At 43.3% G+C, this 27,576-nt stretch overlaps 1 protein-coding gene across 2 annotated transcripts; it reads right to left on the reverse strand.

Annotated features, from left to right (window-relative positions):
* Window positions 1-505: 505 nt before the first annotated feature.
* Window positions 506-27,576, reverse strand: LOC116480891 (17-beta-hydroxysteroid dehydrogenase type 6). Of its 2 annotated transcripts, none has more exons than XM_032173336.2 (5): window positions 27,477-27,576; window positions 16,975-17,301; window positions 7,560-7,818; window positions 3,266-3,429; window positions 506-1,175 (listed from the first exon to the last, which is right to left on the reverse strand). In XM_032173336.2, the coding sequence occupies exons 2-5, from the start codon at window positions 17,285-17,287 to the stop codon at window positions 958-960; spliced, it is 954 nt and encodes a 317-aa protein (XP_032029227.1). In that variant the 5' UTR covers window positions 17,288-17,301; window positions 27,477-27,576; the 3' UTR covers window positions 506-957. The 2 variants fall into 2 exon arrangements, with proteins under 2 accessions (XP_032029227.1, XP_032029226.1); XM_032173335.2 differs by having other exon boundaries at window positions 16,975-17,306.

A 27,576-nucleotide genomic window follows, 5' to 3' on the forward strand; every position in this document is an offset into this window, starting at 1 on the left:
AAAAAGCAAGGCAATAATTAACTCCAAGAAAAGCAAAAAATGTTACTATAAAAGAAAAATACTTGATTAAATAGTTAATAATATTCACATACTTAATTATATAAACACTATTCATTTAACCAGAAATGTGATAAAATTATATTCAAACTATAAGGATAAAGGAAATGAGCAGGAAAGTGATGTAAAAAAAGCCAAATTTGCACCATAACAGAAAGTCAATTGAGAATAGCTAAAATTAATAAAAAATAACAGTTATATCATTTAGAAGTTCAGAGATAAATACCAGAAGAAATAGCTAAAAGTTGAGACCATTTGCCTCTGATGAGCAGCAATGAAGGATGAGGATAAGGGCAATGAATTGCCATTTTTCATTTTAAGCTTTTGAATATTAACTGAATTTTTAGCTATATATGTATAAAATTATTTTGATTTAAAATTTAAAAAGTAATTTCTTTTTTAAAAAAGGAAGAAATATATTGGGGAAAAAAGACTGCTGACAAAAAGAGAAAAGAAAGAAAAATCAAATATTTATTAAAAGTACCATAATACAGACCCATTTCAAGTAAGGACAAACACACCAACATATTTCTTAGTAGTTTCTTCACAACAGATTATTAAAGCATAGAACAATTATTCATATTCATAAAGAAATGACTTCAAAATAGGTGAAATTGTTTTCCATCTACTCTGTTTAATAAGGCAAGAACAAATGATTGACTTTAGAAAATTAGTCTCATCAAAAAAGGGCTAAAATAGTAAAGATTGATCACCTAAAGTGGTAAGCTTTGGATATCTGAAATATAAACATGTTAGTACTCTAATGATGCCAGATAAATGAATTTAGGCAAGAAAACACATTGTTACAAAAAGCCTGGGTTCTAAATCAGGATTACTGAGACACTAACAATTAATTTCAGATTTTTGCCTTCATTCCAAGAAGCACCAACCCAGTTTTCTTTAGACTGCCTGGGCTGGTTTGGGCCAAGATCTAGTCAAAATGTAGTCTGCCAGTGATGTAGGTAAGTAAGATAGAGGGATGTAGAAGAATTTAGCATCCCAGCCAGCTGAATATCGAGTTCGTGGATGCACCGATGTCAGAGCATGTTCCATGCAGTCAGTGACCAGGTTCAGGTTTGTGCTACAGTTCAACCACCCTTCCTTGATGATATTGTAAACTGTATGCAAAAAAAGAAATGGTGGTCAACAATCTTATTCCTTATATTTTTAAGATCATGCAGTCACAGAAGTCTCACCACATCTAATTTCTACAAGATAGAATGATCTAGAATGTGCATCCCAATATGATAGCCACTAGCCACATGTAGCTATTGAGCACTTAAACAATAGCTAATGCATTAGAATGAAAACTAAATTTTGGATTTTATTTTATTTTAATTTTTAAACTCAATCATTTTTCTTTTTTTGTTTGGTTGTTTTTTGGGGGTTTTTTTGAGACAGGGTCTTGCTCTGTCACCCAGGTTGGAGTGTAGTGGTGCAATCTCAGCTCACTGCAACCTCTGCCTCCCAGGCTCAAGTGATTCTCCCTCCTCAGCTTCCCACATAGCTGGGACTACAGGTATGCATCCCTATGCCCCGCTAATTTTGTTTATTTTTTGTAGACACAAGGTCTCACTATGTTGCCCAGGCTGGTCTTGAATTCCTGGGCTCAAGCGATCCTCCCACATCAGCCTCCCAAAGTGCTGGAATTATAGGTGTGAGGCACCATGCCTGGCCTCAAAACTCAATTCTGATGGCTGGGTGCAGTGGCTCATGCCTGTAATCCCAGCACTTTGGGAGGCCAAGGTGGGTGGATAATTTGGGGTCAGGAGTTCGAGACCGGCATGGCCAATATGGTGAAACCCCATGTCTACTAAAAATACAAAAATTAGCCACGCTTGGTGGTGCATGCCTGTAGTCCCAGTTACTCAGGAGGCTGAGACAGGAGATTTGCTTGAACCCAGGAGGCAGAGGTTGCAGTGAGCCAAGATCACGTCACTGCACTCCAGCCTGGGTGACAGAGCGAGACTCTGTCTCAAAAAAAAAAACACAACTTAATTCTGTTACTAGAGGATTTTTAAATAGGTTTAGAACAACACAGATATGGGAATATACTTTTTCAACTGGAAATTTTTTTAACATTATTGAGATATTCATATATCATAAAATTCAGCCATTTAAAGTGTACAAATCAATAATTTTTAGTATATTCAGAGTTGTGCAATCATCATCACAATCTACATTTAGAACATTTTCATCATCCCAAAAAGAAACCCTGTACCTATTAGAAGTCATTCCCATTTTTCACCGCTGCTGCCACCTCCTCCTCCAGGTCTTCAGAATAATATTCTTATAGGAAATTGACAAGTCCCACTCCCACAAGGCTCCTATCACCCGAACAAGAGAAATATAGCCTCAGGGAATGGCCCATAGGGCTCTGCAAAGACTTGTCCTCACTGACTTACCTCTTCCCACCTACATGCTTTCTCCTGTCACATTAAGACACATAGTTTGTGGAAAAGCCCTTTGTTATCAAAAGGATAAACAATGATGAAGACTGCACTTTAGTTGAGCAGACATCTCACACCAGCCCTGCCATGCTACCAAGGGGCACACTCTCTCAAGGGTCCATGCCTCTAAGTATGTAATACCTCCTAGTGCTCAGGTGCCCTGGCCCACAGAGGACAAGGCAGGGAAGAGCCTGGCCCCAGGCCACCTATATGTCCCCCTCTTCTACCATGATAGTCATCAGACCAAGCCAAACATGACAGCACTGGGACCTTCCTGACTTCCTTCTGTTCTGGGAAGGCTTTATTTAAGGAGCTTTGTTCTGAGAGGATCTGCCAATCATTGTCCACCAACCCTCTTTTCCCCTTCTCATGCAAGGGTACTGATATGGTTTGGCTTTGTGTCCCCACCCAAATCTCATCTTGAATTATAGTCCCATAATCTCCACATGTCGTGGGAGGTACTGAATCATGGGGGTGGTTCCCATATGCTGTTCTTTTAGTAGTGAGTTCTCACAAGATCTGATGGTTTTATAACGGGCTTTCCTCTGCTTGCACTCATTCCCTCTCCTGCCATCCTGTGAAGAGGTGCTTTCTGCCATGATTGTAAGTTTCCTGAGGACTCCCCAGCCATGAAGAACTGTGAGTCAATTAAACCTCTTTTCTTTATAAATTACCCAGTCTCGGTTATTTCTTCATAGCAGCATGAGAATGGACTAATACAGGGTACCCATTATCCCTATCAAAAGAAAAAAGCTTACAGGCATCAAAATACTGCTGTCCATAGGTCTCCTTAATATGCTTGGGGGCTTCTTTCCAACTTTGCTTCATTTGCTCTAAGGACGGTGTCAGGTTTGTCATTCCCGTTCTGAAGTAGCCAGGTTCAACTATGCTGATTTTCACCCCAAAATGTTGAAGCTCACGCCTGAAATAAAACCCCACAAGTTATGATTAAAGACCACCACCATTTCAATGCTTTCAGGAAGGAAAAGCAAAACAAAAAAGATTATAAAATACCTTTACTGGATATTTTAAAGAATAAAGAAATGGAGGGGAAAAAATTTAAATATAAACATCCCTGGATCCAACAATTAGGAAATTATTATACCAACTACCATAACCATTCAATTCTAGAATCACTCATTTAATAAAGAGTTATTAAGTACCTACTGTGTGCTAGACTCTGGAGACATGAAGGATACAAATGACAATAAATACAATTAGCATTCATTATGACTGGCACTGCGCTAAGTGTCTCAACTCAGAAGATTAAGACTCAGTTCCTCACCTCAGAAAGCTCAGAGCGGGTGAGTCCACAAGTAGGCAAATAACTACAACACGACTCAAAAGAATTACAAAGGAGAGGCATTCAAGGGGCTGTGAAAGTAGAGAGGAAGGTACAGATAGGTTTTCTGAGGGAGTCAGGGAAGGCTTCAGTGAGGAGAAAAATATTTCAGTTGAGCCTTAAAGCAGGGATCCCCAAACCTGGGGTGCAGACCCATAAGTCCGTGGCCTGTTAGGGACTGGGTCGCACAGCAGGAGGTGAGCAGTGGGCGAGCCAGCATTACCGCCTGAGCTCTGCCTCCCCTCAGATCAGCCAGATATTAGAGTCTCATAGGGGCATGAATCCTATTTTGAACCATGCATGAGAGGGATCCAAGTTGCACGCTCACTATAAGAATCCTGAGGTTGAACAGTTTCATCCCAAAACCATCTCTTTCTTCCCGCCACCCCCACCTGGGGCATGGAAAAAACTGTCTTCCACGAAACAGGTCCCTGGTGCCAAAAAGGTTGGGGACCATTATCTTAAAAGACAAAAGGAAATTTCCAAGTAAACAAAAGGGAAGAATAACAAACCAGGCAATGGGAATTCCACATGTAAAAGCATGGGCTTGTGGAAAATGACAGTGTGTGGACTAAGAGATCACTAATGAAACAGGATGTGAGCATTAAAATTGCCAATTCCAGAATATTCAAGTTAGTTCAACAAACAGTTCCAAATATACTTATCAAAGGCCGACTATGGGCTAAGTACTGCACTAAGTGCTGCCTACACCGAGAGAGGTAAGATGGCATTGTGCACCACGGCAGAGGTGTACTCTAGGAGCTCTAGGGACAGTGACGAGGAGTGTTCCCTAAACTATGGGTCCAGGCAGCCTTGCTGGAGAAGACGAAGCTCAAGCTGTCAGCAAGGAGAAACGTTTGAAATCATGGTCCATAAGGAGGCAGACCACAAAGCATTATGACCTCTAAGCAGTGGTTCTTAAAGTGTGGGCGCTGGATCAATGGCATCATCAGCATCTAGTAACTTTTTAGAAATGCAAAGTATTGGGCCCCAGTCTAGACTTACTAAATTAGAAACTCTGGGGGTGAGACTCAATAATCTGTTTTAACAAGGCTTCCAGGTGACTCTGAGGCATGCTAGAGTTTAAGAACTACTGTTCTAAGGGAAAAGCCTCGCTTACCAAACCAAAACCTAAAAACTTCCATGTTAGAGCTTCAAAAGAGTCTCCAGGTGCCCATATGTAATGGAGAAGAGGAAAGGGCTTTGCAGCCAGAGGTGACTCTCCTCCTCTAAATTTCACTTCCCCTTGGAGTTTTCTCACTCTGATTCCTACCACCCCTTGTCTCCATTCCCCTTTAACATTCCAATGCAAATATAGAACAAAACTTCCTTTCCCTGTTTATCCTGAGCACAACTAGGGTGAACTTGAATTTTCTAAAGGAACTACATAGTCATTTGAATGTTGGAAGGATGTATCTTTGCTCTTCGTCTGGGAATGAGTCAAGGAGTCTGAGAGACCAGCCCTAGGTGGTGGTAAATCACACAGCAGCCCTGTGACAGTACACAGAACATTAGATAGGCAGGAAACCAAGCGAGGTGCCTACTACATGGTAACAACTCATGTAATTTCTTGGCTATTTCTCTGTTTTCTCCCTAGGCATATAACACTCATATTGCAACACTTATATACCATTTATGGTAAGTGGTAGGCTAAATAACGGCCCCCAAAGAGATCAGGTCCTAATCCCTGTAAATGTTGCCTTATGTGGCAACAACTTTGCAGGTGTGATTAAGTTAAGGCGGTTGAGATAGGGGGTTATCCTAGATTATCTGCGTGGCCCCTAAATGCAATCACAAAGATCCTTATAAGAGAAGCAGAAGTGGATTTGATGACTGACAAAAGAGGAAAAGGCGATGTGACCACAGAGGCAGAGATTGGAGTGATGTAGCCACAGCCAAAGAATGGTGGCAGCCACCAGAAGCTGGAAGAGGCAAGGAATGGATTCTCCCGTAGTGATTTCAGAAGGAATGTGGCCCTGTCAACACCTCAGTTTTGGCCCAGTGATACTGATTACAAACTGATTACAAAAAAAGAAAAAGTGTTGTTTTAAAACACCATATACCATAAATTACCTATGATAATTTATTACAGCGGCCATAGAAAGTCAATACATGCTGCCTTTAATATTCACAGCCCATTTCCAAGTGAAACTGCCCAGAAGTCAGCCCCTGCTAAAGAGGAGTGTGCACAGCAATATTTTGGACCATGTGACTACAGCCTCTTGTCCACAGCTGATTGGACCAGAAAGGGGACTTGACAGGAGGAGAGTCCCTTGCAAGGCTGAACAGTAGTAGCTCTGCCTGTGATTACCAATATGACCATGGGCAAATTACTAAACCTCTGTGCCTCAGTTTCCTCAGATGTACAATAAGAATAAAAATAATGCCTTCTTCATTGGGTTGCTATGAAAGTTAAATGATTTAATGGATGGAAAGTTCTTCCAGCAGTGCCTTACCCATAACCATGCACAAAAATGTCACACAGTGTGGTGTCGCCTGGCACACACAAAAAATGAACTCAGCCAATAGGATGCTCTCTCAAGAATTATAAGGAAAATAGGCTGAGTGCAGTAGTGCAGGACTGTAGTCCTAGCTACTCAGGAGGCTAAGGCAGCAGGGCAGCTCGAGCCCAGGAGTTCAAGGCTGTAGTAAGCTATGATCATGCCTGTGAATAGCCACTGCACTCCAGCCCAGGCAATATAGTGAAACTCTGTCTCTTAAAAATAAATAAATAGGCCAGGCACAGTGGCTCATGCCTGTAATCTGAGCACTTTGGGAGGCCAAGGTGGGTGGATCACATGAGGTCAGGAGTTCGAGACCATCCTAGCCAGCATGGTGAAACCCTGTCTCTGCTAAAAATACACCAATTAGCCAGGTGTAGTGGCACGTGCCTGTGGTCCCAGCTACTTGGGAGGCTGAGGCAGAAGAATCACTTGAACCCGGGAGTTAGAGATTGCAATAGGCCAAAATCACATCACTGCACTCCAGCCTGGGCAACAGAGTGAGACTCCGTCTCAGAAAATAAATAAATACACACACATATATATATATGATACACACATATATATATGGGGGAGGGGGATCTATAAAAAGAATGAAGCAGCCGGTGGAAGGACATGAAACTGAAACAATGCATTAATAACAGCCAGGCCAGGCACAGTGTCTCATGCCTGTAATCCCAGCACGTTCGGAGGCTGAGGCAGGAAGATCAGTTTAGCCCAGGCGTTTGAGACTAGCCTGGGCAACATAATGAGACTCCATCTCTACAAACTACAAAAAATTAGCTGGGCATGGCGGCGTGCACCCATAGTCCCAGCTACCAGGGAAGCTGAGGTAGAAGGATCGTTTGAGCCCAGGAGGTTGAGGCTGCAATGAACCATGATGATCACACAACTGCACTCCAGCTTGGGCAACAGAGTAAGAACCTGTCTCAAAAATAAAAAATAAATATTGAGAATTGAAGTGTGACATAGTGGTAGAAGACAAAGACCTGGGTCAAAACACAGTTCTGCCAAATTCTGGCTATGGTAGGTGAACTTTGGGACAGATACGAAAATTTGAGCCTGTTATCTGTATAAAATAGACCAGTAATAACATCTATGTATCAAGATTTGAGGAGTGATGAAATAAGATAGGTGAAAGCAACTAGCACAATGCCTAAGACATATTTCAGTGCTCAATAGTTGTTTTTGTTTTAACTTAAGAGTTACCTCAGAATATCTGAAAAGGCTTCCACTCCATACTTGGAGATACAGTAGCCTCCTGCAAAGAAAGCAACTCTTCCCAGAATGCTGGAGACATTGACAATTCTTCCCCCTGCTCTCCTCACCAAGGGAAGCATGCTCAAGGTCACATGGATCACACCAATGAGGTTCACTTTGAGCATATTCATAGAGTCCTCAGTGTTCAGCCACTCACATAAGGTAACTGGTGTCATAATGCCTGCATTGTTCACCAGTCCCCAGAGTCCTAAAACAATTAAAAGTCATATCAGGAGTTTGGTTTCAGGCAAAAATACTCTATTTTGAAATTTGGTGGGGAAAGAATCACTCTTGAGGAATCATAACCACTAACCACCCCCATTAGAGTTTGCAGCCCAAATTATATAACATATAAGTTTGCTAAATATAATTTTTTTCTTTTTGAGACAGAGTCTTGCCCTGTCGCCAGGCTGGAGTGCAGTGGCATGATCTCAGCTCACTGCAACCTCTGCCTCCTGGGTTCAAGAGATTCTCCTGTCCTCAGCCTCCCAAGTAGCTGGGACTACAGGCACACACTACCACACCCAGCCAATGTTTGTATTTTTAGCAGAGACAGGGTTTCACCATGTTGGCCAGGATGGTCTCGATCTCTTGACCTCATGATCCACCCGCCTCAGCCTCCTAAAGTGCTGGGATTACAGGCGTGAGCCACCGCACCCAGCCTGCCAAACATAATTTTTAAATAAAAGGATTGAAAATATTCATAAAAATACTATAAAATTGATCAAGCAGATTTGAGAAAGAACCAAATAAAACTTCAGAAATAAAATATACAACTATTGAAATTTTAAAATTTGGTAGACAGGTTTTTTTTTTTTTTTTGAGACGGAGTCTCGCTCTGTTACTCAGGGCGGAGTGCAGTGGTGCGATCTCGGCTCACTGCAAGCTCCGCCTCCCGGGTTCACGCAATTCTCCTGCCTCAGCCTCTCCGAGTAGCTGGGACTACAGGAGCCCGCCACAACGCCCGGCTAATTTTTTTTTGTATTTTTAGTAGAGATGGGGTTTCACCGTGGTCTCGATCTCCTGACCTCGTGATCCGCCCACCTCGGCCTCCCAAAGTGCTGGGATTACAAGCGTGAGCCACCGCGCCCGGCCAGTAGACAGGTTTAATAGTAGATAGACATAGTGGAAGAAAAAAAGTAGCAAACTGGAAGACAGTAAAGAAAAATATACAGACTATGGCACAAATATAAAGAGATGAAAAACATGAAAGAAAAGGGAAGCAAGACCAAAGTAAAAACATGTAACATACGTCTAATAAGATCCAGAAATAAGAGAGGGAAATGGAATAAAGGCAGTATTTGAAGTAATGATGGCTAAGAATTTTCCAGAACTGATAATGAACAGATTAAAGAAGCCCCCCTATTTGAAATGTTTGTTTTTTGGTGTCGTAAAGAAATAGCACTTGAACATAAATTTAATTTTTTTAGTAAGGCCATTTTTTTCACTTTTTGCAGAAAGGGTATACTTGCCAGCAGATTTGCCATGAGAGTATACTGAACAAAGGAGACAGGGTCATTTATAACCTGACATGTCTATTTTATTGTTGTGTCTGGTTTTTATTGACTGCAATGGGACCTCACATTTTATATTTGTCTCGATTGGCTAGCAACTTAGAACTTTTTTTTTTTTTTTTTTTTTTTGAGATGGAGTCTCGCCCAGGCTGGAGTGCAGTGGCAGGATCTCCACTCACTGCAAGCTCCGCCCCCCGGGTTCACCCCATTCTCCTGCCTTAGCCTCCTGAGTAGCTGGGACTACAGATGCCGCCAACACACCCGGCTAATTTTTTTTGTATTTTTAGTAGAGACGGGGGTTTCACCGTGTTCGCCAGGATGGTCTTGATTTCCTGACCTCGTGATCCGCCCGCCTCAGCCTCCCCAAGTGCTGGGATTACAGGTGTGACCCACCGCACCCGGCCTCACTTAGAACTTTTTAAAAGAGGCAAAGGCAGAGGAGAACAAAGGAAGGAGGAAGTAACTTGTGGAATGTTGAAAAAGATAAAAACACCTTCAAATAAGGAAGAGGAACAGGCTATGACCTAATGCTAGTTTGGACCAGTATAAACATGCCAGGGCAAATATTTAGGTTAAATTGTGGGAGCTAAGAACATAAAGTACATTGATTTCTTTATTACAGCTAGCAGATATTTAAGAATGTTAGTACAGGTCTTTGAATAAATTTTGTTTTTAAGAGAAGTCACTATTTATTCCTAATTAGATGGGGAGGAAGTCTTTGAGGAGGAACCTCTACTTTACTTTTTACACCCCCCAAAAAATAAATCCCAAGCAGTATAAACAGAGAAATCCATACCTAAACACACCAAAATAAAGATCAAAGAAAAAATAAAATCAAAGAAAGAGAATATCCTTAAATAGCCAGAAAGAAAAGACAGATTATTTTCAAAGGAAAAACAATTAGGCTAACAACTGACTAACCAAGACATGAACAACAGGAGACAGAAGACTGGAATGGTGTCTTCAATGTGCCAAGAGAAAGTAATTATAAACATAGACTAGCCTATCTGCAAAATTATCTTTCAAGAATGAGGGTAATTAGACATTTTAATAAATATTAAAAAAAAAAAAGATTTTGCCCCAGCATCTTCTATAATTCTTAGGCATATATTCGGTAACGAAGAAAGCAATTTTAGATGGAAAATTCAAGAAGGAATAATGAGCAAAAAAAAAAAAAAGGTAAAAAGAGGATAAATCTAAACAAATATTACATATTGGAGAGCCAAAAAAACAGAACTGAAATACACAGCAGCAAGAGCATGTACGTCAGGAAGGATGACTGAAATGTGAGTGTTCTGAGGTCCTTGGATTACTGAGGAGAAAGGTAAAGATGTTAATTTTACATTTGATAAACCACATATGCACTTAAAATTTCTACAGGAACTACTACGGAAATAGAAATAGAGAATATTATAGTACTTTCAATTTAGTAGTGGAAAAAGTGGAATAAAAATTCAATCAATTCAAAAGAGCATAAAGGAAACAGGAAAAAATGGGACAAATAAAAAGCACAAAATAAGATGAAAGAAATAAATCCAAACATAATAATTAAGGCCAGGCTCAGTGGCTCATGTCTGTAATCCCAACATTTTGGGAAGCTGAGGCATTAAGATCACTTGAGACCAGGAGTTTGAGACCAGCCTGGGCAATGTAGTGAGACCCACTCTACAAAACTTTTTTATTTTAAGTTAGCTAAGTGTGGTGGTGCACACCTGCAATCCTAGCTACTCAGGAGGCTGAGGTGGGAGGATGGCTTGAGTCCAGGAATTGGACATTACAAGTGAGCTGATCGTGGCACTACACTCCAACCCGGATGACAAAGTGAGACTTTGCCTCTAAAAAAAAAAAATAATAATAATAATAATAAAGTAGTATAGATGAAAGAAATGTTCTACTAAAAAAATAAAAATTGTCAGATTGGATTAGTTTTTATATCAGCTATATGCTACTTATAAGAGGCTCACATAAAATACAGAGACACGGAAAGGTTGAAAGTATAAGGATTAAAAAAGACTCCAAGGTGGCCGGGCGTGGTGGCTCACGCTTGTAATCCCAGCACTTTGGCATGCCAAGACGGGCAGATAACGAGGTCAGGAGATCGAGACCATCCTGAAAAACACGGTGAAACCCCGTGTCTACTAAAAATACAAAAAAATTAGCCGGCCTGATGGCGGGCGCCTGTAGTCCCAGCTACTTGGGAGGCTGAGGCAGGAGAATGGCGTGAACCCAGGAGGCGGAGCTTGCCGTGAGCCGAGATTGCGCCACTGCACTCCAGCCTGGGCGACCGAGCGAGACTCCATCTCAAAAAAAAAAAAAAAAAGACTCCAAGGTAAAAAGTCTTTGTAACTGAAGGGATGGTAACATTATAAACTGAGAGAAGGACTAGAAAGAAAAGTGGAATTGGTGAAGAGAGGCCGGGCGCAGTGGCTCACGCCTGTAATCCCAGCACTTTGGGAGGCCGAGGCGGGTGGATCACCTGAGGTCACCAGCCTGGCCAACATGGTGAAACCCCCTCTCTACTAAAAATACAAAAATTAGACGGGCATGGTGGTGTGTCCCTGTAATCCCAGCTACCTAGGAGGCTGAGGCAGGAGAATCGCTGGAACTCGGGAAGCAGAGGCTGCAGTGAGGCGAGATTGTGCCACTGCACTCCAGCCTGGGTGACAGAGCAAGACTCTATCTCCAAGAAAGAAAAAAAAAAAGAATTGGTGAAGAGGTGAGAGTAAAACAAAGACTCCTTTAGATTTTGTGAGTTTCAGGCACTAGTAGAATTTCCAGATGGAGAAATGTGGCAAGTAGTTGGAAATTCAAATGTGAGGAGTAAGAAATCAAGGGCACAGATAAAAAGGGTAATAGGAAAAAGTATGAATATAGAGGATTCATTCAGCATTTCTTGAGCCCTTAACATGTACTAGGCAAGGTGCCAGAAGTTGGAAATATAAAAATGAGTAAGAGAGGCCCATATCTTCAAGGAGCTCACAGTCTAACAGATGGGAAAACAATAACAATACAATAGAAATAAACGGGTATGCACAGAAAAGAGGCTATAACTACCCATAACTTCTGACTCTGCCTGGGGGAGTTAAGAACATCCTCAGACAAGAAGCAATATTTTATTATTTTTTAAATTGAGATGGTATCTCACTGTGTTGTCCAGGCCAGTCTTGAACTCCTGGGCTCAAGCAATCCTCCCACCCCAGCCTCCCAAAGTGCTGGAAGGAAGTAATATTTTAAAATACATTTTAGATTTTCAAAATTTTTTTAGCCAAATCAGTAAATTTTCAAGTTTAAAGTAAATTGTTTTTTAAAAAATTTACACTTTGGGCCAGGTGCAGTGCCTCACGCCTGTAATCCCAGCACTTTGGGAGGCCGAGACAGGCAGATCACCTGAGGTCAGGAGTTCAAGACCAGTCTGACCAACATGGAGAAACCCATCTCTACTAAAAATACAAAATTAGCAGGGTTTGGTGGCGGGCGCCTGTAATCCCAGCTACTTGGGAGGCTGCAGCAGGAGAATCGCTTGAACCTGGGAGGCGGAGTTTGCAGTGAGCGGAGATCACACCGTTGCAGGCCAGCCCGGGCAACAAAAGCAAAACCCCATCTCCAAAAAAAAAAAAAAAAAAAAAAAAAATTTACATTTTGGAAGGCCAAGGCTAGTGGATGGCTTGAGCCCAGGAGTCTGAGACCAACATGGGCAACATGGAAAAACCTCATGTCTACAAAAAATACAAAAATTAGCCAGGCATGGTGGGGCACGCCTGTAGTCCCAGCTACTCTGGAGGCTAAGAGGTAGAAGGATCACTTGAGGCTGGGAGGTCAAGACTGAAGTGAGCCGACCATGCCACTGCACTCCAGCCTAGGTGACAGAGCAGGACCCTGTCTCGAAAAATAAATAAATAGGCTGGGCGTGGTGGCTCATGCCTGTAATCCCAGCACTTTGGGAGGCCGAGGCGGGCAGATGATGAGGTCAGGAGATCGAGACCATCCTGGCTAACACAGTGAAACCCTGTCTCTACTAAAAATACGAAAACAAAATTAGCCGGGCGTAGTGTTGGGCGCCTGTAGTCCCAGCTACTCGGGAGGCTGAGGTGGGAGAATGGCGTGAACCCAGGAGGCAGGGCTTGCAGTGAGCCTAGATGGCACCAGTGCACTCCAGCCTGGGCGACAGAGTGAGACTGCATCTCAAAAATAAATAAATAAATAACATCCTGCAACCCAAGCAAAACAAGATTTTACTTTTTAGAGATGGGGTCTCACTGTGTTGTCCAGGCTGGAGTACAGTGACTATTCACAAGTGCTATCATAGCCCACTGTAGCCTCAAACTCCTACTCAAGCAATGTTCCCACCTCAGCCTCTCAAGTAGCTGGAACTACAGATGTGTAGCCACTACACCCAGCCAAAAGAAGCAATTTCATTGCTACTTTGCAACTCCTAGAGTGAGGAGTTATTTAGGAGATCCAATTACCAGAATCTACTGAATTATAAAACCAAGGGAGAAGGAGAAGAAGGGAATCAAAGAGGAGTTGAATAATATCTAGACAAAATAGAACTTAAAAAGAGAATTTATTCATAATTGCCAAAAACTGAAAACAACCAAGATGTCCTTCAATAGGTGAATAATAAACTGTGGTACATACATACAATGGAATATTATGCAGCGAGAAAAAGAAATGAGCTGTCAGGCTCGGAGCAGTGGCTTATATCTGTAATTCCAGCACTTTGGGAGGCTGAGGCAAGAGGATCACTTGAGCCTAGAAGTTCGGTGCTGCAGTGAGCTATGATTGCACCACTGCACTTCAACCTGGGCAACAGAGTAAGACCTCCATCTCAACAAAACAAAACAAACAAAAAAACAGAAATGAGCTATGAAGCCATGAAAAGACATGGAGAACAGGTGTGGTGGCTCATGCCTGTAATCCCAACACTGGGAAGCCAAGGTAGGAGGATCAGTTGAGCCCAGGAGTTCAAGACCAGCCTGGGTGACATGGCGAGACAACATCTCTAAAAGAAAAAACATTTTTAATTAGGCAGGCATGGTGGTGTGTACCTGTACTCCAGCTACTTGGGAGGCTGAGGTGGGAGGATCACTTGAACCAAGGAGAGTGAGGCTGCAGTGGGCCATGATGATTCCACTGCACTCGGGCCTGGGCAACAGAGCAAGATGCTGTCTCAAAAAAAAAAAAAAAAAAAGGCTAGACATGAAGGAATCTTAAATGCATATTGCTAAGTGAAAGAAGCCAGTCTAAAAGACTACATATAATATTATTCCAGCCGGGCACGATGGCTCATGCTTGTAATCCTAACACTTTGGGAGGCCAAGGCGTGCAGATCACCTGAGGTCAGGAGTTCGAGACAAGCCTGGCCAACATGGTGAAACCCCATCTCTACTAAAAATAAAAATTAGCCCAGTATGGTGGCGTGTGCTTGTAGTGCCAGCTACTTGGGAGGCTGAGGAAAGAGAATCACTTGAAGCTGGGAGGTGGAGGTTGCAGTGAGCCGAGATCACACCATTGCACTCCAACCTGGGTGACAAGAGTGAAATTCTATCTCAAAAAAATATGATTCCAACTATATGACATCTGGAAATGGAAAAACTATGGAGACAGTAAAAAGAGCAGAGGTTGCCAGGAATGTGGGGAGTGATGAATATGTAAAACATGGGGAACTTTTAAGGAACTGAAACTATTCTGTGTGATACAATAATGGTGGCTACTTGTCATTACACATTTGTTCAAACCCATAGAACTGTATAATACAAAGTGAACCCTAATGTAAACTATGGACTTTAGTTAACCATAACATATCAACATTGGCTCATCAATTGTAACAAATGTACCACACCAATGAAAGATGTTAATAATAGGGAAAACTGGGTGGGCACAGTGGCTCACGCCTGTCATCCCAGCAGTTTGGGAGGCTGAGGCAAGAGGATCGCCTGAGGTTGGGAGTTCAAGACCAGCCTGGCTAACATGCTGAAACCCCGTCTCTACCAAAAATACAAAAACTCCCTGTCTCTACTAAAAATACAAAAAAGTAGCCAGGTATGGTGGCGGGCGCCTGTAGTCCCAGCTACTCAGGAGACTGAGGCAGGAGAATGGCGTGAACCTGGGAGGCGGAGCTTGCAGTGAGCCAAGATCACGCCACTGCACTCCAGCCTGGGCAAGAGTGAGACTCCATCTCAAAATAAAATAAAATAAAATAAATACAAAAACTAGCCAGGCGTGATGGTACATGCCTTTAGTCCCAGCTACTCAGGAGGCTGAGTCTTGAGAATTGCTTGAACCTGGGAGGCGGAGGTTGCAGTGAGCCAAGATTTCGCCACTGCACTCCAGTCTTGGCAACAGAGTAAAATTCTGTCTCAAAAAAAAAAAGGGAAAATTGTTGAGGGGGTATATAGGAACTCTGTACTTTCTGTTCAATTTTCTACAAACCTAAAATTTCTCTAAGAAATAGTGTGTTGATTTTTAAACATAATGAAATTTTAAAACATTTTTTAAAGAAGACCAAAGGTTGACTTCAAGAAATGCCTATGTTTTAAGTAGCAGCCAAGATAATCAGATTCTTAAGAACATCTTAGCCTGGGCAATATACCAAGACCGTGTTTCTACTAAAAATAAAAATAAAAAAAATTAGCCAGGCATGGTGGCAACCGCCTCTAATCCCAGCTAATTGAAAGGGTGAGGCAGGAAGATCTCTGAGCTCAGGAGATCAAGGCTGCAGTGAGCTATGATCATGCCACTGTACCCCAACGCCTCAAATATAAAGAATTATGTTTATAAATACTCTACTTGCGATATGAGATAATAGCTTCAAATCTATTGAGCTTGTTTTTCAACAACAAAATAAACATTGTTAAGGAAATGAAACGCCACAAAAACCCTCAACAGTCCTTCAAATGACAAGGCCAGCCTTCTAAGCCCAGCTTTTGATACACACAGTCAGCCCTTCATATCCATGGATTCAATCAACCGTGGATAGAAAACACAATTTTTAATTTGCATCTGTACTGACCATATACAGACTTTTTTCCTTGTCATTATTCCCTAAACCAGGGGTCTCCAGTGTCTGGGCCATAGACTGGTACCAGCCCATGGCCTGTTAGAAACCAGGCCACACAGCAGGAGGTGAGCAGCAGACAAGCAAGGAAAGCTTCATCTGTATTTACAGCCACTCCCCATCATGGGCATTACTGCCTGAGCTCCGCCTCCTGTCAGGTCAGTGGCAGCAGTAGATTCTCACAGGAGCACTAACCCTATTGTGAACTGCACATGCCAGGGATATAGCCTGTGCACTCCTGTTGAGAATCTAATGCCTGATGATCTGTCACTGTCTCTTATCACCCCCAGATGGGACCATGTAGATACAGGAAAACAAGCTCAGGGCTCCTACTGATTCTACATCATGGTGAGTTGTATAATTATTTCATTATATATTACAATGTAATAATATAATGAAGTGCACAATAAATGCAATGCACTTGAATCATCCCAAAACCATCCCCACTCCCTGTCCATGGAAAAACTGTCTTCCACAAAACTGGTCCATGGTGCCAAAAAGGCTGGGGACGGCTGCCCTAAACAATACAGTATAACTACTATTTACATATAATTTACAAAGTATTTAGTATTTTATGTAACCCAGGCATGATTTAAAGTATCCATACCTTAAAGGATGTGCATAAGTTATAATCAAATACTGCACTATTTTATATAAGGGATTTGAGCATCCTCGGATTTTAGTATCCACAAGCAGTCCTTGAACCAATCCCCAGGAGACACCAAGGAACAACTATATATATAACCTTAGCATCTTCATGCCTAAGTAAATGAAAGGAGAAAATATTTCATACCTCTGTCCCCCACATGCTCCTTCACCCACTGAGTAGCTGCAGCGATGCTCTCCATCTTGGTAACATCCAGGGTCACCGTCTCCAGCCTGTCAGACGTCTGGCCCCTCAGCTGCTCGGCCCCCTTCTCCGTCAGACACGCAGCCAGCACCCTCAAGCCTCGTGCATCCAGCTGTCTGGCCAGCAGGTTCCCAAAGCCCGAGTCACAGCCCGTGATAAAGACATACTTGTCTTGGAGGTGGCTCACCACCTGCCTCTCCCGGTACCAGTGCAGCAGGTAGTACAGGCCCACGAAGGCCACCAGGTAGAGCCACATAGCGAGGGTGCTTCCTTCTCTTTCAATAGAAAGAAAACATTTTATTCCTTCCTTATTATTTAACCAATATATCTATTCAGTATTTGCCATGTGCCAGGCATTGCACTAGGTGATAGGGACTCTTTATTGATTAATACTTGGTCCTACCCTCAAGGAGCCACAGTCTAGAGAGGGAAGTCAGTGAGGTAACCAAACAAATCCAATGCGGTGTGAAAGGTGCCATAACAGAAGTATACACACAGTCTACAAAGGAAGATGACCGATAGCCTAGCACAGAAAGAATAATTTTGGTACTACTTCCTACCAAATAGGATAGGTGAGTTCAAAAAGTGGATAAGGATGACGACATTCCAGGCAGTAACAATGTGTACATGAAGGGAGTCGTGAGCAGCACAGAACTTCTTGAGACCTATAAACAATTCTGCACGAGTGCAGAGCAGAACATACAGAAGAAGAGACTGGGGGTGAGGTAGTGAAGGGCCAAATCATGAAGGGCCTTGTAAGCCACACTACGGAATCTGGATGTTATCCTGTGGACAGAGTATGCTACTAGAGTCAGGTGGCCAGATTAAGTTTTAGGAAGATTTGTCTCACAGTGGCAGTGGAGGATAGATGAAACAGGTGTGGTGAAGGCAGTGAGATCCATTAGGAGATCCAATAGTTTGGGTGAGTTATTGCAGCCAAAGCAATTTGTAAACCTAGACCAATCAGAAGCATTGTTGAAATGAGTGTTCACAGATGCCTATGTTTCTATATGAAATTCTGGAGCAAAGTCTGCCATTTTTTAGTACTCTATACATGTTGGCTGAACTAACATAATGCATAACAACATAGGTAGACGTCAAAGATAGGTATGGGCCCACTAGCATCATAAGGCCTATACCACAACGCCTGCATGAGGCTAGTCTATGCAATTCAAACTCCTTAGTTTGACATGAATGTCCCCAGCACTCTGGCTACTTAGGCTTCTCTCTTGCATCCTACTCTTTAGCCATAACAAACAACTTTCAGTCCCCTGCAAAGCACAGGCTTTTTATGCCTCTGCACACACTTCTTTCTACTGGAAAGAAGTAGCCCTCATCTGCTTGGCAAATAACACGCTTTTTTTTTTTTTTTTTTTTTTTTGAGACAGAGTTTCACTCTTTTTGCCCAGGCTGGAGTGCAATGGCGCCATCTCAGCTCACTGCAACCTCCGCCTCCTGGGTTCAAGTGATTCTCCTTGCCTCAGCCTCCCGAGTAGCTGGGATTACAGGCGCGTGCCACCAAGCCAGGCTAATTTTGTATTTTTAGTAGGCAGAGAGTTTTTTACCATATTGGCCAGGCTAGTCGTGAACTCCTGACCTCAGGTGATCCACCCACCTTGGCATCCCAAAATGCTGGGATTACAGGCATGAGCCACCGCACCCAGCCATAACACTCGTCTTTTAAGTCTCAGCCTAATCATCATTTTCATTCAGCAAACATTAATTCAACAACTACTTGAGTCAGACACAGTGTTAGGCACTGATACACAAAAGTGAACAATACATAGTCCATTTTTCATTGAATTCACAGTCTCATTGTGAAGACTGACAACAATGCATTATAACAGAAATAAAAACAGGAGGCTGCTGGAACACGCAGGAGAGGCTTCTAAGGCAGTCTAGAGAGGTCTGAGAAGCTTCCTAGAGAGAATAAAATATAAGTTGAGATCTACAGGTGTATTAGTCCGTTTTCACACAGCTATAAAGATACCACCCTAGACTGGGTAATTTATAAAGAAAAGAGGTTTAATTGACTCACAGTTTCACATGGCTGGGGAGGTCTCAGGAAAATTACAATCATGGTAGAAGGGGAAGCAAACACATGATGGCAGGAAAGCAAAAGCAAGCAAGAGAGGAACTACCAAACACTTATAAAACCATCAGCTCTCATGAGAACTCAGCATGGGGGAAACCACCCCCGTGATCCAATCACCTCCCACCAGGTTCCTCCCTAAACACCTAGGAATTACAATTCAAGATATGATTTGGGTAGGGACACAAAGCCAAACCATATCAAAAGGATAATTAAAAAATAATAGCTAGGCCAGGCACACTGGCACATGCCTGTAATCTCAGCATGTTGGGAGGCCGAGGTGGGCAGATCACCTGAGGTCAGGAGTTTGAGACCAGCCTGGTCAACATGGCGAAACCCCATCTCTACAAAAATACAAAAATTAGCCAGGCATGATGGTGGGTGCCTGTAATCCCAGCTACTCGGGAGGCTGAGGCAGGAGAATCGCTTGAACCCAGGAGGTGGAGGTTGCAGTAAGCTGAGATCACACATTGCACTCCAGCCTGGGCGACAGAGCGAGATTCTGCCCATTTCAAAAAAAAAAAAAAAATAGCAACCGTTGCTGAGCACTTGCTGTGTATCAGGCTCTGTTCTAAGATGTCACATATATTAACTTTTTGAATTCTCACAAGAACCCTACAAGACAGGTCCCATCATTATTCCTCTGTGTCAGTTGAGATACCAAGACAAAATTAGACATGCAAGAGATTATGGGGGAAACACCCTTAGAGGACAAAGGGGGAAGGCACAGGAATAGGTGGTAATGCAGATCTGACACTTCGGGAAGGAGAGGGGAACAGAAGGAGGAGAAGATAGGAAGAGCTTTAGACTGTAGTAGAGCCCCAAGAAAGTCTCAGCCAGGCCCATGAGCCTGAGCAAAGACTGCCACTGGAGAAGTCCTGCACTGGGCTGAACTGGTCCAGCTCCAGTACTGCCATCCTGCTGGTCATTGGCTGACCAGGGCCCAAGAGGAGCGTGCCTCAGTATAAATACCACAGCAGATCGGAGGGTGCAACAACTGGAGGCTGGAAGTCAACCTCGCTCCTCACAGCAGATTCTCTTGCGTGATCTGAGCAATGCACCTCAATGGCTGCCACACTGTTTCATAGGTGAGCACTGAGAGATTACATACAATACTAGACAGAGGGGACAAAAAATGGTCCAGGCAAGAGACTTTCCTGCCCTCATTTAACCTGCCCCATGGTCTAACAGAATTGACTATACCCTCCTTAGTGTCCCGATTGTGGCCTGGGTTTATCATGCCTGCTGCACTTCATTGCACTGCTTTTCCCCATTTTTAGACTATAAGGCCCTTGAGAGCCCAGGTTACATATTAGTCTGCACCTGGCCCAGTGAATGGCACATAGCAGATACTTAATAAATATTAGATAAATTAAGTTATACTAAATTAAAATATCCTGAGAAAAAATTGAGAGAAAAAAAGCAGGGAGAATGAGCCAGAGAAGTAGGAAAAAGCAAGCTGATGGAAGCCAAGGGAAGGAGGGCTTAATGAGGATCAGCAATGCAACCAGGTCTGCTGAGGAATAGAAGGGCACTAGTGCTCTTAACAGGAAGACTCAGAGAATGAAGGGCACAGAAGCCAATCTTCAGTGGGCTGCTGCATGAATTTGAGGGCAGGAAGTGGAGCCGAGTGGAGACTCTTTTTCAAAAGCCTGGTCTGGGAAGGAGAGGAGAGAAGGCAGTAGCAAGAGGGCAACTTAGGGTGTAGGCAAGTAAAATGGAAGGAGACAGTGAAGGCGAGAAAACAGTGGAGAGAGGCATCTATTGCTCCTCCCTCCCCCACCATCTTCTCTTTCTCTCCTTTTCCCCTCTTCCCTCTGTCTCTCTCCTTCCTTCTCTGAAGCCCTTTGCCTCTCTCCAATCTGAGAGCTCTGTGTTCTCTAGCCAGCTGCCTCTGTTCTGCCCAATTGGCATTCCCTGGTGCACTACAGTAACAGACAGAGCTTCATCCTGATTGTTTATTGACTAAAAGGTAATTTTCTGTTGCCAGTCAAAGATGAAAACGTATTTCCCCCATTAGGGAAAAGCTTGGCCTTCACAGTTTCCCCAGGCATTACTATTCAGCCATCGCATGCCTAGCAGCAAGAAGACCTGCAGAAGAGATACGCCTGGCGGAATCCCAAACCCTAGGCCAAACCTGAATGTGCCTCGAATATTTCAAATGTCCAAATACCCAAAGTGGCATGGCCTGCTTGATTTTACAAACTATTCATCTGCAAAAGCTGTGCAATTACTTTACATTTTTGCCTTTGACTCAAATTATTTATACACAGTACTTAAGCTGCTATTTCTTGATTTACCAATTTTTGACATTCTCAATTAACTTCCTGCTATGGTAAATGAGAATTCAGCTTTCTTACCTCATATTGTCAGTCTCTTCCTTTCTCATCTACACTATGCTATCTGGTTAATTTTATTTAATGAGTTTTGAGGTTGAGCCTAGAAAACACCTTCATAATCACACATGCATAGGTTAAGAACTTCCACTGTTTATTTCAGGTCTGATCCTCATCTTGGGCTTCATCATTGCTTGAAGCTACTCTCCCACAAAGATCTTGAAAAGCTAGGCTAGGCACGGTGGCTTACGCCTGTAATCCCAGCACTTTGGGAAGCTGAGGCAGGTGGATCACCTGAGGTCAGGAGTTCGAGACCAGCCTGGGCAACATGACTAAGCCCCATCTCTACTAAAAATACAAAAATTAGCTGAGTGTGGTGGCAGTGCCTGTAGTCCCAGCTACTTGGGAGGCGGAGGCACAAGAATTGCTTAAACCTGGGAGGCGGAGGTTGCAGTGAGCCAACATCACGCCACTGCACTCCAGCCTAAGTGACAGAGTGAGACTCTGCCTCAAAAAAAAAAAAAAAAAAAAAAAAACCTTGAAAAGCTGAAACTGCCCTCTCTGCACAGCCCCATCCTATCTTTGGGGCTCTTCCCCTCCCCCTACTCCCCTCTACCTCTTTCTTCCTGCTCTGCCTTCCTTTTCCGCAGCCTCTCTCTGTTACTGCAATCCTCTCACAGTTTCATTTGCCTCCTTATTCAGCATAGGTCTCATAGTTGGCCATTTTAGGGGTACTTCACTAGCACCCCGAAGCCGTTACCATCCATGTTCTCTAGCTGCCAGCTGCCAAGTGGTGCTAGAGAAAGACCAGAAAACAAACTTTTATACAACAAATCAATGTTATCCTATCTCAGCTGCGCCCCCCACCCCGCGCATATGAGGCAAACCTTCTGTTTGCCTCCATTTGAGTCCTCCCTTATTATTTCCCAACAACACCTGTTCCAAATCTTTACTAACCTTCAAAATTTCCCAACCTCATGTTTACCTAGCTCTCCTTCCACAGATGAGCATACACGTTGCTTCCCTGCCAAAATCCAGATCTGCTCAACCTGGACACTGTAATTCCTACTCACAACATTTGCCTGTCATCTCAGGGGGTTCCAGGGCCCAGTGAGGGTACCTCTGCTCTAAATTTCTCTGTATTGTCTTCTATCCTCTTTCTTCTGCTTTTCGTCCTCCCTAAGACCATCCTAACTTGCCACCCCTTTAATAACTATCCTCTCTCTTCCCCATATGGCCAAAATATTCTAAGGGCAAGCACAGGCCCTCTATTTTCTTGCCACCCACGAGCTCCTTGCACTTCACCTTCCATTCTCATCACTCTCTGGAAACTCTCTCACAGCTCACCAAGGACCTATTAGCAGACAATTCCCAAGGCTTCCTCTCTCTTCTCCTCAGACCTCACTGCAATATTTAGCACTTTCTTTTTTCTTCTGATTTTATCTGATTCTTAGATCCTAACCTGGCCTTCAGTGAAGAAGGAGATTGCTTTCAGATGGTGCCATGCTCTCATTGGATTCTGTCTGTGACTCCCTGTCACCCACAGGATAAAGTCAGAACTCTTCAGCTTGACACATGATAACAATAGTGAACAGTTATAGAGAACTTTCCTTGCCAGGCACTGTGTGAAACCATATATATATATACACACATACACTATACACACACATACACACCTACATATATATATGGTTTCACACATATATGTATGCATGTATATATTGTATATATATGTGTATATATTGTATATATAATATATATGTGTATATATTGTATATACTATATATACACATATAATATATGTGTATATATGTGTATATATAATATATACACACATATAATATATGTGTGTATATGTGTATATATGTGTATATTTAGCCAGGATGGTCTGGATCTACAGACATCGTATCTTATAGATCTAAATATGTGTTAATATCTATGTGTAGATATAGGTAACCACACAAAGAGGATATATGCAATTATTTTGTTTTTTTTTTTTTTTTTGTTTTAATGGATTCTGTCGTCCCCAGGTGGTCTTGGCGCTCTCGGCTCACTGCAAGTCCCCTTCCGGTTCAGCGTACTTCTGCCTCACCTCCTCGGTAGTGGGATACTGGGCTGCCGCCACCAGCCCGGTTAATTTTTTTTGTATTTTAGTAGAGCCGGAGGGTTTTCACCTTGTTACCAGGATGGTCTTGACCTCGTGATCCGGCTCCTCCCGCCTCCTAATGTTTGGTTACAAGGTGACCACCGGCCGGCCCCACTTTTCACATGAGGAAACTGAAGCACAGATTAAGGCAAGAATTAAGTGACTTTTCCAAGGTGAAACAGAGTGAATAGTAGGGACAGGATCAAATCCAGAGTGTTCACCTGCAGAAGCCTTGCATCTAACCACTGCACTACACTGCCTTTCCCTTTCAAGACCAGCCTGGGCAACATGACTAAGCCCTATCTCTATTAAAAATACAAAAATTAGCTGACTTTTCATGGTCAGGCCGTGGCCTACGTTTGCCCCTTGGCTCCTGTCTCTCACAGCCAGAAGCCATGGTTTAATCCTTCTGACTACCCAATTTGAAGAACATTCTTCTCCGTTCACTTCTGAGATGCTCTACTCCCGTTCTCCTACAGCAGTCACAGACAGTGTCCCTTCCCCTTCACCCCCCAGCTCCTCCTCTCCCTTCTATACCCTAAATGCAAGGACTCCTCAATGCCTCTTGATTGGCCTATCACAGAAGCTTTCTCACTAACCCCACAGTGTCACTCTCACTTCCCCTCTCATCCACATAGGGCTGTCTGGTTAATTTCCCTAAAGCGCAGCTCTGCCGATGTCACTCGCCGAATAGCATTCAACCTACTGAAAATCTAAATCTAAAACCTTACTTGTACAAGGCCTTCCATGATTGGATCTTGACCTTTTCTCCCCCTCCTCTTTCTCACACTGCCAATGTTCCATCGAAACCAAAGAGCTTTAAAATGAAGGAAGTATGATTTGCTGAGCCTTGGAGGACAGATGGTATTTGACATGCAGAGATTGGGAACCAGGGCATTTCAGGCAAAGGGAATAGTGAGAGCAAAGACCTGGAACATGGAAAGTACAGAGCACTAGTAAATAGAGATGCCAACAAGACTACTCTGGATGATTCCAACTACCTTTTGTCACACACGTCCCAGTGAAGAGATCACCAAACAGGCTTTGTGTGAGCAACAAGGCTGTTTATTTCACCTGGGTGCAGGAAGGCTGAGTCCGAAAAGACAGTCAGCAAAGGGAGATGGAGTGGGGTCGTTTTATAGGATTTGGGTGGGTAGTGGAAAATTACAGTTAAAGGGGGTTTTTCTCTTGCAGGCAGGGGCGGGGGTCACAAGGTGCTCCGTGGGGGAGCTTCTGAGCCAGGAGAAGGAATTTCACAAGGTTAATCGCTCAGTTAATGTGGGGCAGGAACAAATCACAGTGCTGGAATGTCATCAGTTAAGGCTATTTTCACTTCTTTTGTGGATCTTCAGTTGCTTCAGGCCATCTGGATGTATACATGCAGGTCACAGGGGATATGATGGCTTAGCTTGGGCTCAGAGGCCTGACACCTTTCCTTTTCTTTCTTTCCAAGAACCTCTCTGCATGAGCTTCCCTGCCCCAACCCTGATTTTGTGGATAGTATAGAATCATGAGGCTGGGCACAGTGGCTCACACTTGTAATTCCAATACTTTAGAAGGCCAAGGTAGGCGAATTCCTTGAGGAGTTCGAGACCAGCCTGAGCAACATGGCAAAATCCCATCTCTACAAAAAATACAAAAATTAGGCAGGCATGGTGGGGAGTGCCTGTAGTCCCAGCTACTCTGGAGGCTGACACGGTGTGGGGTGGGGGCAGGTGGGAATCACTGGAGCCTGGGAGGTCGAGATTGCAGTGAGCCATGATTGCACTACTGCACTATATCCTGGGCAACAGAGCAAGACCCTGTTTGGAAAAACTAATAAATAGATAATAAGAAAAAAAAGGATTGTTGTTTTTTGTGTGTGTTTTTGTTGTTGTTGTTTGTTTTGAGATGGAATCTTGCTCTGTCGCCAGGCTGGAGTGCAGTGGCGCGATCTCAGCTCACTGCAACCTCCACCTCCCGGGTTCCAGCGCTCCTCTGGCCTCAGCCTCCTGAGTAGCTGGGACAACAGGCATGCAACACCATGCCCGGCTAATTTTTGTATTTTTTAGTGAGACAAGGTTTCACCATATTGTCCAGGCTGTTCTCAAACTCCTGACCTCGTGATCCGCCTGCCTCAGCCTCCCAAAGTGCTGGGATTACAGGCGTGAGCCACCACACCCAGCCTAAAAAAATTTTTCTTAAAAAGAATCATGAGGCCAGGCACGGTGGCTCATGCTTTTAATCCCAGAACTTTGGGAGGCTGAGGCAGGCAGATCACTTGAGGTCAGGAGTTCAAGACCAGCCTGGCCAACATAGCGAAACCTCGTCTTTACTAAAAATACAAAAATTAGCCAGGTGTGATGGTGGGCACCTGTAATCCCAGCTACTCAGGAGGCTGAGGCAGGAGAATAGCTTGAACCTGGGAGGCAGAGGCTGCAATGAGCTGAGATCATGCCACTGCACTCCAGCCTAGAAGACAGAGTGAGACTCTGTCTCAAAAGAAAAAAATAAAAAATAGAATCATGAGCACAGACTCTGAGGCCAGATGGCCTGGGTTCAAAATCAGGCTTTGAGATTTACTTGTTCTGCAGCCTTGGGTAAGTAAACTGGCTTCTGTTCCCATGTGCTCGTGTTCAAAATGGGAAAAAGAAACCTCAGTGATTTATTGAGAGGGTTAAATAAGTTAATGCATGTAAAGCAATACATAATTAGATATTAGTATTATTTTGGGTAGTTGTTGTCTTATTATTGCCATATGAGACCTTTCTCCCTGAGCCCTGTCTCTTCCCCAAGCTTTCATAGAAGGAAACTGTGCCATGGGAATGTGCATTATCTGGTGCATTACACCACCACTTTTCTACAGTATGCATAACTCCACATATTGCAACATCCTTAATCATTTCTATCAGCTCTTTATCACTATTTTGGGCCATGCTCGTGCACCTTAACTTTCTTTTGTCTCAAGCGAGGACCTCTCTCTCTGCAATATAATACACGCCAAAGTAAGAAGTAGCCTTTATTCCCTTCTTTGGTTAAAATCTTCAGACCTGGGTTTGTCTATAAACTCCAATCGGTTTAGTCACTGATCCTAAGAGCAAGTCTGTAAACAGCACATGGCTCCCTGAACTGATCCACAATGACATTCTTTTCTTCCCACTTGGGCATACAGGCTAAGTATTCTTCAAGTCAATAGCTGTTTTTTCTTTTCTTTTTTCTTTCTTTCTTTTTTTTTTTTTTTTTGAGACAGGGTCTCACTCTGTCATGTAGGCTGGATGGAGTGCAGTGGTGCAATCACAGCTCACTGTAGCCTCGACCTCCTGGGCTCAGGTGATCCTCCCACCTCAGCCTCCCAAGTGGCTGGGACCCACAGGTGTGCACCACCACACCTAGCTAATTTTTTGTGTTTTTTGTAGAGACAGGGTTTCACCATGTTGCCCACGCTGGTCCCAAACTCCTGAGTTCAAGGGATCCTCACTCCTCAACCTCTCAGAGTTCTGGGATATTTGCCCAATCACAAAAGGCCCCTTTCTGCTTACCCAAAGTTTCACAAACTTACCCAACAGCTATCAGTATTAACCATGAAAGAGCTTGTTTCCCCCACTGCTGAGAATCCCATTTTCAGAGCATACGCAGAGTCCCTATTTGTAAGTATGAAATCACTCCCAACTTGTAACCAGTACTCTCCCAAACTTCATGGGAGTAAAGATCAAAAAAGCAGAGCAAGCAATCGTGACAAAATTTCTTTCACGAATCAAAGTTGAAGGACCTTTTAAGATGATAAAAAATCATAATCAAAACCTGTCTCCAAACAGACCATATCCCATATCCTCTACACACACACACACACACACACACACACACACACACACACACACCCTTACCCACTTACATATGTACTGGACTTGCTCAGGAAGAGTCCAGTCCTAGAGACTTGAAAGGACTTCTTTGCAGACCAGGCAGCAGTTGGCTTCCTCCTGCCCCAACTGCTG

This window comes from Hylobates moloch, unplaced genomic scaffold, assembly GCF_009828535.3.
Source record: "Hylobates moloch isolate HMO894 unplaced genomic scaffold, HMol_V3 SCAFFOLD_13, whole genome shotgun sequence".
Classification (NCBI taxonomy): Eukaryota; Metazoa; Chordata; class Mammalia; order Primates; family Hylobatidae; genus Hylobates; species Hylobates moloch.

Bases quoted from the DNA above. Each gene is read 5' to 3' on its own strand.
- LOC116480891 (XM_032173336.2), bottom strand. From the start codon at position 17,287: ATGTGGCTCTACCTGGTGGCCTTCGTGGGCCTGTACTACCTGCTGCAC. The intron at 7,819-16,974 runs GTATGAAATATT...TAATTGTTTTAG, and splicing joins GGAGCATGTGGGGGACAGAG to GACTCTGGGGACTGGTGAAC. The intron at 1,176-3,265 runs GTAAGCTTTTTT...TTTTGCATACAG, and splicing joins ACAGCAGTATTTTGATGCCT to TTTACAATATCATCAAGGAA.